Below are 12,914 nucleotides of genomic sequence, written 5' to 3'. Positions count from 1 at the left end.
TACCATGACAACAACTGGGAGAAGATCCCTTTCGAGGGAAAATTTTTTTAAAAAAGATCCTGCTAATCTTTGATTTGAGTCCCATTTTTAAGAGTTTTGCTGACATGCACACATCTATATCTACATTAATGGGCACAGATGCTTTATCTTTACAATGTCATCTTCAGCCTTGGTCAGAGGATGAGGATCACTCTTTTCCTTTTCCCAAGTTTTGACAATTCTGTGCTGTTGATGCTAACTCACTTTGGGGTGTGTGTGTGTGTGTGTGTGTGTGACATTTTTATTCTTAATTTGTAGAAGTTCGATTTGGTCTGTTTTCCTGTCCATATATGATTTGGAATTTGTTCGTGTTTGAGATTGTTACAGATAAAAAATATACCAGATTTTCACTTACAACCTTTACAAATTGCATCTTAGTAGGGGTTTGTTAAAGCCAAATCTTTAGAAGAGAAGCAAGTGTAAATGGAATCCATTGTCATCACAGATTCTGTTTTAGAAGACCCAGTTGGTCTAGTAAGAATAGAAACTATAAAGCCAGGTACATAGACCTAAAAGATTGCCATGGCCTGATTAAAGGAATTAATGGATAATATTTCCTTTCATGTCTGTTGCTGAAGCTAAAATAACACAAGTATCTATTCCCAACTCATTTAAACAAAGTCACCAATCAGATAGGTCAAAGGAAGCTTTGACCTTGAGCAGTGAGAGCTAAGGACTTAAGGAACTGAATCCTTGGTGGTCTATGCGTGGTCCCAGCAGTCCTTGGAAGATGGAATGCTCTGGACTTAGAGATGAGACTGTCAGTGGAGAGGATGCTGGGAAGCTTAGTATTGGTTCACTAAAGTGGGCCTTCTTAAGGGCTGGAGAGATAGCACAGTGGGTAGGGCGTTTGCCTTGCACACGACCGACCCGGGTTCGATTCCCAGCAACCCATATGGTCCCCTGAGCACCGCCAGGAGTAACTCCTGAGTGCAGAGCCAGGTGTGACCCCAAAAGCAAAAAAAAAAAAAAAGTGGGCCTTCTTAAACTGTTCACTTGTGATACCTTTTCAACCAAGAAACAGGTGAGCACTGAGAGAAACACCCTGAATTCTGCAAACAGTGAAAATACGCTGTTGATTTGTAGGAGGGGCAGGATCCATCAGAATTTACTTTCTCTGCACTCCACTCAGGGATCACCCCTGGTGGGCCTCAAAGTACTATATGCAATTAAACCTGGGTCAGCTATATGCAAGGCAAATGCCCTACCTGTTGTACTATATCACTCTTACCCCTTGATTTTTAATAAATTTTTGGTCCTTACACATTCAGAAATCTTTCACTGTGACAAAATTTTTCATGAACTTCTTCACCACCACATTCAGTTATGGGACTCCACATGGATCACAATCTACAGTTTAAGAAGCTACTGTTGGATCTAGAGAGATAGCACAGTAGGTTGAGCACTTGCCTTGTATGCCGCTGACCCAGGTTTGATCTCCAGTGTCCCATGTGGTCCTCCAAATGCCACTAGGTGTGATCATGAACACAGCCAGGAGTAAGCTCTGAGCACCACTGGATGGGGCCCCAAAACCAAATATATTAGAAGCTGAAGATCTCAGCATTTGTCTTTGGTGGTAATAAAGTGGCTTTCCTTTTGATGTCTAGCAGGAAGAGTGTCGCTTTAACACCTAAAAGCTAATACTCTCTGATTTGGGTTTTCTATCTTAGGAGAAGAGGCTTTGGGGAGCACTTTATTAGCAGTGCTTAGGGGGTCTGAGGGCCACTCCTGGCAGTGGAGAGCCAGGTGTTGCACTGCCAGTGCCCAGTGATGTGATACTACTGTGATACTGTGTTGGGACCATGCGGTGCCTAGAAGCAAACTCAGGGCCTCACGCATGCATTCCTGCCCTTTGAGCTGTCTCCCTGGCCCTGCGGGGGTTTTTGGGGGGTTTTTTTGTTTTGTTTTTTTTGTTTTGTTTTGCTTTTTGGGTCACACCTGGCGATGCACAGGGGTTACTCCTGGCTCTGCACTCAAGAATTACCCCTGGCGGTGCTTAGGGGACCATATGGGATGCTGGGAATCGAACCCGGGTTGGCCGCGTGCAAGGCAAATGCTCTACCCGCGGTGCTGTTGTTCTAGCCCCCTGAGGTTTATTTTTAATGCTATTTTCACATCTCCTAGATGAGCACAATGCCTGGACTCCCTACCCGGCCCTGTTTCTATGACATTGATTTGGACCCTCAAACTGAGCAGGTGAACGGGCTGTTCTAAGTAGGTAAGTTATTATGGGGGAGTTTGTGTTTTCCCTTATGAGGCATATTTATGAATTGTTAAACTTCAGCTAAAGCAATAAAAATGGAAAATTCTTATGTTTTCAAAACATTTCAGATGTCACTGAGGGCAGATGGGACAGTAGTAAAAGTTGGCAGTAACCAGTTAGTTTTCCAACAAGAAGCCAATAATATTTGAACACAGTCTTGCCACGGGTTGCAGTGTAGGAGGAAGCCATCAACTAAGGAGCTGTGTAGAACTGCAGGGGAATCTGGCCCCAGGAGACTCTGGTTGGGTTGTTGGCACCTTGAGATGTAGGAGCAGCTGGAGGTCCTTCTTCTTTGTATAGACAGAAAGCAAGAATTGAGTAAATATCCCAGAAAGGCAAAAAAAACAGGGACCAGTCTGGGAGTTTTCGGGGTCTTAAGTGAAATGCCCCCAATTACTCATAGTGAACCACCTGTAGACACATTCTATTGAAATTTCAAAAATAGGGCCGGAGAAATGACTGGAAATGGTATTTTGTGTGCCGAAGGCCCTAGTTTGATCCTTAGCACTGCATGATCCCCTGAGCACCACTTTTGTGGCCTCAAAGAAAAAAGGGAGAAGAAAGGAATTTCAAAGATATCAAAGCTGAAGATGATGCTAAACATTCTTCAGGGGACAGAGTGATAGCACACGGATAGGGTGTTTTCCTTTCATGCAGTCAACCTGAGTTCAATCCCCGGCATTCCATATGGTCCCTAAGCACCACCAGGAATAACCCCTGAGCATCACAGGGTGGGTGATCCACAAACAAAATAAAAATATTCTCCAAGGAAGAAAACTTGTCTGTAAAACAATGAGAATGATCTGAATAACTCATTTCTGGTGATGAGGTGAGCCTGACATCTCAACAGTGAGAGGCTTTGAGGCGATGGAGAAACACCCACCAAATTCCCAGAGAACAGTAGCTTCCCACCCACCCAAGCCACCCTTCTCCTTGACTCCCCACCAGATCCATCCAGATGTTCCAGACACAAGTTTGCCCTTCCTCATCTCTTCCTAGGAAGATCTCTAGCAAAAGGGAATAAGTCAAGAAAAAGGGAAGACATGGCTTTCGGGAAAGTTGTCCTGACCTGAGCAGTGAATGTGGAGGAGTCTTGGCCAGTACAAGAGCTACAGAGCTCATGTGAAATGGGGAGAAAGACTCACAGAACTGAAACAAAACAGGGGTATCCTGTATCAAAGGGTAATCATGCAGAACAACAGCTCCTGCCTTGTCGAAGCACGTCAAGGTTGTAGGGTGAGGGTGAAGCAGACTGGGGGCCCCGAGGAAGAAAACTTGTCTGTAAAAAAAAAAAGCAGCTGTAAGGAAGGTGAGAAGAGAGATTGCGGCTTCTCGCTCGGGGACAGACTCTGTTCTTCGAGATAGTGGTGTACACCATACTGGAAATGTCATCCTGGCCTTGAGTTTTGTTCATGTAGACAGAATGTAAATGTCACACATGGTTTTGAAGTTCAAAGACGGCCTCTCAAGAGTTAGCTGTGGGAAAGGCTGTCACTGTTACAGCATTCACTGTGCAGGAGGGGAGCAGAGCGGTGTCACAGGGTAGAGGCACAGTGTGGATGGGAAGAGGAGACTTTGCAACACTCAGAAGATGCCACTTGCTTCCTGTTTCTTTCTCCTTCCAGATCGTGCCTCTTCGAGAAGCTGCTCTGACAGTTTGGCCAGTGAGTCTGCTGCCAAGCCATGCGGGGAAGTCCAGAGAAGTTGACCCCAGCTCCGAAGATCTGAAATCAGTAGTTGGGAGTTTCCCCAGAAACCTTTCCTCACTCTTCATTCTCATCATCGTGTATAATTTACTCTCATCAGCCTGTATAAATTAACATAAATCATTCACATGTCTATTTACCGAAGTTGCACAGAATAAAGAAAACAATTTTGCTATCTTGGTGGTTATGAGCCGTGTGAATTGCTGCTGTCTTTCCAGAGCCCACTTGCTAGGCAGAGCCCCTGGACTGAGGAAGCAGGTCGCAGTTGGTACTTAGTGGTGCTGTTGGGTGTAAAGGGGGATGTGGGCCGCTTGCCTGTCTGGTGACACAGAATAAGGCAGAGAGGAAGAGGGAGTGGAGGAGGACTTGTCCTTTTAGCATATGCTTTTCTTTTTTTGTTCAGTTTGGATTAGGGGCCACACCCAGCAGTGCTTAGGGGTTACTTCTGGCTCTGCACTCGGGGATAACTCCTAGGGATGCTCGGAAGACTATGGGATGCAGAAGATAAAACTCAGATTGACTGTGTGCAAGGCGAGCACCCTCCCCACTGTACTATCTCTCAGGCCCTTCATGTGCTTTTCTTTGTTTGGTTTTTATATTTTATTCTGACAGTATTGCTCTGGGATTCTCTCATTTCTGTCATTGTGTTAGCATCTTTTGCTTTTTAGAATTTTCGGGAAGATGGATGGTCCTAGAGCTCTGTCCAACCTTGATAGCTCAGCAGATACCTACTGCTCACATGTGTCCTGGCTCAGTGGCCGTCTGCAGAATGTTTTTCCCCTCAAATATTTTTTTCATATTCCCTTTCTTATTCCTTTTTCCCCCTCCTTTCTCTTTTGGGGCCAAACCCCAGAAGTATTCAGGGGTTACTTTTGGCTCTGCACTCGGGAATTATTTCTGGTGAGCTCAGGGGACCATATGGGATGCTGGGGATCAAACCTGAGTCAGCTCTGCATGCAAGGCAAGCTCCCTTATCACTGTACTCTTTCCTGCCCTCTTTCTTTTTTTTTCTTCTTTTTATATTTATTTATTGAATCACTGTGGAAAAAGTTACAAAGTTTTCCGGTTTAAGTCTCAGTCTTAAAATGATCAACCACCTTTCCCTTCACCAGTACTCATTTTTCACCACCAAGAACCTCAATATACCCCCCTCCCACCCCTCCCAATGCCTGTGAGGCAGATGATTTCCACTTAACTCTTCTCTACATTGATTACATTCATTATTTCGACAAAAGATACACCATTACTGTTTAGAATTTCCCCCCCAACAATCAGAATTGCTGGAAAGGCAATTGTGAAATACTTTGTTTTCTATAGCTGGTTATGAGAATCATATGATTTTGGATTTCTGCAAAGAGCCAGATAATTACGAGATTGGTTTCTGTACATCTGGTGTTATGGTTGTGCCGTAGAGCCACTCATGGGCGGCAACCCGTGACCTCAGTAGGGCGTGAAGGACAAGCCGGTACCGCCCCCCCCCCCCCCCATGAGACTGCAATTACCCCCTCACCGCCGGCTCATACCTAACTTTCCTATAAGCTCTGAGGTGGCAGCCACCTTGCTGCTGGGGGGGGGAAAAAGGTGGAAGGGAGCAACCCTCTCCCTCCTGGGGAGGCATGGTGCCATAGTTTAACGCATGGTCCATTCACTTTTCTGCCGCAAGCTGCGGGGCTCTGGATTAAGTCCTTTTGCCTCTAGAGCCATGGCTGTGCCAGAGAGCCGCTCGTGAGGGGCAACTCGTGACCTCAGTAGGGTGTGAAGGATGAGCCGGTACCGCCCCACTTCCCATGAGACTGCAGTTACCCCGTCACCACTGGCTCATACCTGGTTTTCCTATAAGCTCTGAGGCGGCGGCCACCTTATATGTGGTCCAGATGCATTTCTGCCAAAGCCGCTGGGTTTCAAGATTTGTTTCTGAGTCTCTGGGATCATGGCCGTTAATCAGTTTGATCAGGAGCCAGAGAAGCCCTTTGTAGGCAGTGACTCGGGGTCTCGTTGGGATGGGGAGGAAGGGCCAGTTCCACCATCTGGTGAGGCCCCTAGTGTCTCATCACTGCACCCAAACCTGACTGTCAAGTGGCTTCTGGAGGATGGCAGTCACCGGGCCGCCAAGGGGAACAGGCCAAGGCACAAAACCTAGTCCCACTGGCCCAGCGCCAGTAACCTACTGCAGGAACAGGACGCATTTCTGCCAAAAGCCTTTGGGTTCCGAGATTTGTTTCTGAGTCTCTGGGATCATAGCTATTAACCAGTTTGATCAGGAACCAGATAGGCCATGCTTCTAATTATATAGCTGAGCCAGAGATGGTTTTTGGATGTGTTTCCCACATACCTAACTTTTGGCCATTTACTTTCTAGGTAAACTTTGCCCCAAGTTTTTGGGATCTGGCCAAAAGCACAGCAGCAATTTGGGGGTATCTGAAAGTCTGATAGTGCCATCAGGCTGCTGATGCACTCGTCTCACAGGTACAGATTAACCTGCTGGCGGCACCATACCCCCCTGCTCTCTTTCTTTTTGTTTTAGGGTCACACTGGCAATGTTCAGGGGTGGCTCCCATCCAGATTTCATTTCATTTTTCATCATCCTGTTAATCGTCGATTGCCTTGAGCAGGCCCCAGTAACGTCTCTTTCATCCTAGCCCTGAGATTATATTCACGGCTCTTTAGGAGAATGAGACCCATCATTGTTACTGGTATTTGGCATATTTGGTAGGCCACGGGGAGTTTGCCAGACTCTGCCCTGTGGGCAGGCTACATTCGATAGCCTGCAAGTTTGTCCAAAGTAGGAATGAAATAATAAGATGTCATAAAGAAAAGTTCTGATAAGATGTGCAGTCTCTGCCCCCGCGCCTGGGTGTTCCTTCCTGGAGTCCCTTGGAGGGGAGCGGGTTGAGCTTTCCTCCCCGCCCCGGCCAGGGCTACGGCAGCCGGAGACCTCCAGGACCAGCCACCACCATGCTGAGACCACTCTCCGCACACCTGAAGGTACTGGCAGAGGGACAAAGCCACGCGGGTTCCGGGGCCGAGACCTCCAAGCCTACTTGAATTGGAGTCGAGCATCTTCCACCCAGATCCTCCAAATTCCAGTAGGCGGGGGTCACACCCACCACCTGGCCCCCTGGCGCCGTGTAATCCCATCAGCGGCCAAGACTCAGAGACTATAAAATCCAGATCCCGGACGAGAGCAGTGCAGTCTCCCATCCAGATGTTCACTGGGAAACACATGATTCCAGGGTTGGACCCTGAGCTCCTGCATGCAAAGCATATGTTCAATCCTGGCTCTCTCCCCAGCTCTTGTTCTTTATTTTCTATTTCTGTTTTTTGTTTGTTTGTTTGTTTTTTGTGTTTGTTTGTTTTTTGTTTGCTTTTTGGGTCACACCCAGCAATGCTCAGGGACTCCTCCTGGCTTTGCACTCAAGAATTACTCCTGGCAGTGCTTGGAGGATGCCAGGGATCGAACCTAGATCAGCCGCGTGCAAGACAAACACCCTACCCACTGTGCTATCACTCCGGCCCCTTTATTTCTCTATTTTCATCTCCCACTTCTCTCTCTCCTTCGTCTTCTTACTTTGAACCCTTCTAGATGTTGCATCTCCCTATGGACACCCCATGTTTCAGTATTATACATTCCTGCATTGACGGCAGGATTTTACTGGTGTTCTTAATTATATCATGTTTAATCCCCTCAGTTTACATCAGCGTTGAAGTAGTTTTATAGTTCAAAGAAATGATGGCAGCTTTTTTGGGAGGGTCAAAGGGGTCATGCATATAGCGTCCCTGTAATTCTCCCAGGCTTTGTGTGATTGTGTCACATTGTACACAGTGATACTGTCAGTTCCTGTCCCAGAGCAGCATTCAGGCTGTAGCTGCACATAGTTAATTGTTACTGATGTTTTCCAAAATGTCTGTAAAACCCCAGCTAGAGTGGGACTTGCTGTCTATTCAATTCTTAACAAGAAAGCAATCTACTGTCCAACGTGGTGACTTCAACTTAAGAGTTTAGACGTCCCTCAGCAGGTATGAGCCGGGGGTGTGGGGGCGACTAAAACCTCATGGGAAGGGGGGCGTTTCGCTCCGCCCTTCACGCCCTACCGAGGCCACCGGTTGCCCCCCGCGAGCGGCTCTCCAGCACGGCCAGGACTCCAGAACACAGAAACCAATTTCTTAACTATCTGACTTTCAGTAGAAATACTTCCAGGGTCAATAGGTAAAAGAGCAGAAATCCAAAACCAACATTTAATTCTTGAACCCAGCCGTAGAAAGCAAATCACTTCACAATGCTTTTTCAGCATGTCTGATTTGGGGGGGGGGGGGTAAACTCTAAATAATAGTGGTGAATCTTTTATTGAAACAATGAATCTAATCAAAGCAGATAGAGTGTTAACTAGAATTCACCTGCCTCACAGGGACGGGGAGGGGTGGGGGGTGGGGTTTTATTGGGGTTCTTCATGGTAAAAAATAAGTATTGGTAAAGGGAAATGTGTTTGATATTTGCATGACTGAGACATAAACCTGAAAGCTTTGTAACCTTTCCCACAGTGATTCAATAAATAAAAAATAAAAAATAAAAATTAAAAATTAAAAAAAAAAAAAGAAAAACAACACAAGGACTGGGGAGGTAGCTCAAAGGGCTGGAATAAATTCCACTTTAATACTGGCAACAAATGGTACCCCGAGCACTGATGTACCCCCTCTTCCCAAAAAAATCACAGCAGCAAACACAAATTAAAATTAAAAAGGAAATACACAGTTTTGATAAATAAAAGAATGTTTTTCAGGAAAAAAAAAAAAGAGTTTAGACGTCCCTGTATCTCCCAAAACCATGTGGGTTTAATGATGGAAATAATGGACACAGTGGGAAAAGATGAGAGGGCTATCTGCCAAAGATTATAACAACTAATATGAGAACTATCCAAATTGTTTTTTCACCAGCTATTGCTTGGAATAGTAAATAATCCACTGACATGAGTGTTTTCCAAAGTAAAATATGCCTTCAACTCCAGTTGCCAATCAACTCCAGTGGAGAAAGTTGATTTTGCATTATGATAGTGTTTCTTGTAATTTTCACTTTGAGATCCATCTTTGTTTTTGAGCCACACCTGGCAATATTCAACGGTTACTCCTGGCTCTGCATTAAGAAGTTAGTTCTGGTGGTGCTCAGGGGACCATATGGGATGCCAGAGTCTTCTGCATGCAAGGCAAGTGTCCTACTCACTGTACTATTTTTCCAGTCCCAGAGATCCATCTTGTTTCTTATGGCTGTGTGGTATGTAAAACGTTGTCTGTCAATGGATAGTTGCCAATTTTTTATGATTTGTTTGATCACTAATGTTGTAACAGCAAATATTATATATCACTAATAATTATATATCACTAATCACAGTATCATACCCATGGTAATTGTACTTTACAACTAATGTGGAAGTATCTATAGACCGAACAAGCGATGAAATTGTTGATGACCTTTAGAAGCTTCAAAACAAGAACTGAGTTTTGGCTGGAAATGTGTATAGATAAATTATGAGGATGATTATGTAAATTAAGTTTGTATACTAATCACAGAAAGGCATTCTTCAAAATTATATTGCTCCTTTCTGCAAAATGGACTCAGGTCATCTCATTCCAAAGCCTGTTTGCCTTTCTGAGCTCTTTCTAGCAGGCATCTGCCAAAACATACAGAAATGGATAGTCCTTTTGACAGGCAGAAGACTGTCTATTTTACATCTCTTTAAAAGGGAGGAATGATAAAGCATGGAAGAAACAGACAAGAAATGAAAACTTTGGGCCAGAAATATAGCCCAAGTGGACAAAACACTTGTCTTGCATGCAGCTGACCTGGGTTCAATCTCCAGCACCACAAAAGATCCTTCGTACATTGCCAGGAATGGTTCCTAACTGCTGAGCCAAGAGTAAGTCCTGAGCATGCTGGGCGTAGCACCCCCAAAAGCAAAAATAATAAGCCTGCTGAGCAAATATTGGTAACATGAGCTTTATGAAACTAATTCCTCAATCTGATCAAAAGGGGTATGACAGAAGACATAAAAGGAAAAAAAGAAAACTGCCAGCTAATTGAAGACTTGAATTCAAGATCTACAGAAGCATCAGTGCTTAGGATACGTTAGTTTTTGATGCTAGCGATAGTCAAGGGCTTTTACACTGGGGCCAGGAATCCTTTCTGACCACTACCCTCCCTAGGCCCATTTCTTCCCCTTCCTGTAATGCCTTTGCCTTCCCTCCTCTCATTCAATGCAAACTGCTGCTTCTCTGATCCTCTCCTTCACAGACTGCTGTTGTGCACTGGAGATGTACAGACATATCAAAATTCGAGTCTGTATGGACTGTCAAGTAAATCAGCTCACAGCAGAGTTACTGTGTTGTGTCTGTGTTGACTGGTGCAGCTCAAATGTTACTAGGAAAAGATCAAGCCCCTCTGATTCACTGAATGGCATAAACCTAGGGGAAAGAGTAGGGAGAGTTTATTCCCAGAGTAACTGATGTCCAAGAGATTATAAACCATTCTCCATGACTACAGGGCCAGGCCACTGAAACCTGACACCAGCATGGGAGGTGGGAGCATAAGAGTTCGGATAAATGTGCAAGCTACCTTGTTGGCAGGCTGTATCTGGTGATATTAACAAGCTAGCTGTGGGTAGGATAATTTCTCATCAGATTGAAGAGATATTTATAGATTTCCATTATATAATAAAAATCTACTAACAGCAATGATACGAATAATAGTTGAAACTGTCACTCAGGGATGACAGACATGCCTGAAGGACTGGATGGATACATTTTTAAAAAAAAGAATACTCATTATATGCTCCAGTCATAACCTAAAGAAAAATTACAGAGCAATATTTTATCTATAGTAGTATACTGACAGTGTATATTAGGATGAGTAATTTAAAATCTCTCCTTCAAATATAAATCAACTCACTTTGTCCTTTACTGTTAAAGTGAACAGTGAAATGACTTTTTTCGCTTGTTTTTTTTTTCAAGAAAGTTTTTATTGAAACTTAGAAAGATGTGAGAGGCGGGTATATGTTGAAGAGAGAACACAGATTTCTCCAGAGTGGAAATAGGCAAGCAAAGAAACATTGAGACAAGCAAGCGAGATTCATGTTCAAAGGAGAACACAGGTTTGAAGAGCAAGCTATTTTTTTCTTTAGAAGACCTTGTGGAATAAGATCTGTAAGTCATTAGTGTCTTTTATTGTTTTAACCTGTCCTTTGATTCATTTCCAACTACTCCCTAATCAGGCAGCTATTATTTCTTATCTTCATCTAGATAAGGTCCTTTTAATATTTGCCTGGAATTGCTGAAAACTTCCAGATTGGTTAGATTTGGGGAAGCTTGGATCTCAATGAGGAATAGCATTTTAAGTAGGTTATGAGTGATACAGATTTCCTTTGGCTTGTTTAAAGTTCAAAATAGCAGTAAATAGCAGCTCAGACTAAATAAACAAGGCTAAGTTGAATTGTTTATTATTTAACCAGAGTATATGGGATTTTCCTGAGTCACTTTTTTATTTTTTATGGGGGATGCATCACACAGACCCAGCTGTGTTCAGGGCTCACTATCTCCCAACCCTTGTTTAGTTTGCATTAAACCAATTTTCATTAGTTTCCGGGCCACACCCAGTGGTATGTGGGAGCTACTCCCAGCTCAGTGCTCAGGGGTCATTCTCAATGGTGTTTTGGGGGACCATGTGGTGCCAGGAATCAAATTCTGACCTCATACATGGAAGCAGGTGCATGTGTTCTGTTGTCACCCAACCCTTTTTTCTAACTTAACTATATATATATATACATATATTTTTTGCTTTTTTGGGTCACAACGGTGATGGACAGGGGTTACTCTTGGCTTTTCACTCAGGAATTACTCCTGGCGATGCTCAGTGGACCATGTGGGATGCTGGGAATGGAACCCGGGTCGGCCGCATGCAAGGCAAATGCCCTACCCGCTGTACTATTGGAGCTGTACTATTGCTCCAATCCCCCTAACTATAAATTTAAGATCTTGACAACTTAGATTCAGTTTTGCTATTGTGTCCTAGTAGTTCTTAATAAGTCTCAGTGAAAGCTATAGAATCATATAACATGGGATTTAGAATCCTAGAAAAACATCTGAAAATGAATAGCAGATTTACCCTTATAAAGATTCTGGCTGAACTGAAGAACACAGCTGCTTTGCATTAGTTGTTCCCTCCACTTTATTAGATTCTGCCTCTGCAGGATGTGCCTGGAGTACCTCCTCTCCCAGTAAGTTGGGATTGTGCTTACTGCAGTATCTCTCAGCTGGTGCTCCTGCTAACACACTTGTACGTAATGTTAAACCCAAAGCAAGTCACCCTCAACTCACAGCAACACCATTCATTGAACATTTTTCTTTCTCCTTATTTTTTAATTTTGTTGGGATCACACCTGACAGATGCTGAGTATTGAACCAGAGTGGGTTGATATGCAAGGGTAGAAACTGGCAACACCTTTCATTGGGTATAAGTGTTCCTTATGTGTACAAATAAATGCGTGGGGTGCTTTTCTGTGGCTAACAAATTCAGATAAAGACTCACGAAATGCTTGAAAATACACAACCCCTGCAGGAGGGTAACTGTTGGCTGTGCCCTTTGTTCGGATTCCTACTGAGAACGTGAGGAAAGCTATGGGCTGTCCTCCACTCCCATTTAACTGAGAAAGACAAGGCTAAGCAGGAACTGCGCATACCCAGAGGGAAACAAGAGGGACTTGCAGGCTACTTCAGTTTACCTTTGGATTGTAAGGTATGAAAGACCGTGTCTTTCTGACCTGTCCGCATTGGTGCGTCTGCATGAACATGGGTGTCCCTGTGGATCAGAGCCCACTAGTGACATCACTTCCACCTGCCCCGTGGACTCTGGGGATCAGGAT

The 12,914-nt window shown here is 44.3% G+C and overlaps 1 protein-coding gene across 1 annotated transcript in view; it reads left to right on the top strand.

The window, feature by feature from the left end:
- MTHFD1 (methylenetetrahydrofolate dehydrogenase, cyclohydrolase and formyltetrahydrofolate synthetase 1) overlaps positions 1–4,176 on the top strand; it is a 74,026-nt gene extending 69,850 nt beyond the window's left edge. The window contains exons 27-28 of the mRNA XM_056133160.1: positions 2,164–2,257; positions 3,928–4,176. Coding sequence (XP_055989135.1) covers positions 2,164–2,253 — 90 coding nt within the window. The 3' untranslated portion in view covers positions 2,254–2,257; positions 3,928–4,176. The remainder of the gene's footprint in view (positions 1–2,163; positions 2,258–3,927) is intronic.
- Positions 4,177–12,914: the final 8,738 nt, after the last annotated feature.

Source organism: Sorex fumeus, unplaced genomic scaffold (assembly GCF_029834395.1).
Source record: "Sorex fumeus unplaced genomic scaffold, SorFum_2.1 ptg000098l, whole genome shotgun sequence".
NCBI lineage: Eukaryota > Metazoa > Chordata > Mammalia > Eulipotyphla > Soricidae > Sorex > Sorex fumeus.
This window is presented reverse-complemented; position numbering and strand designations above follow the sequence as displayed.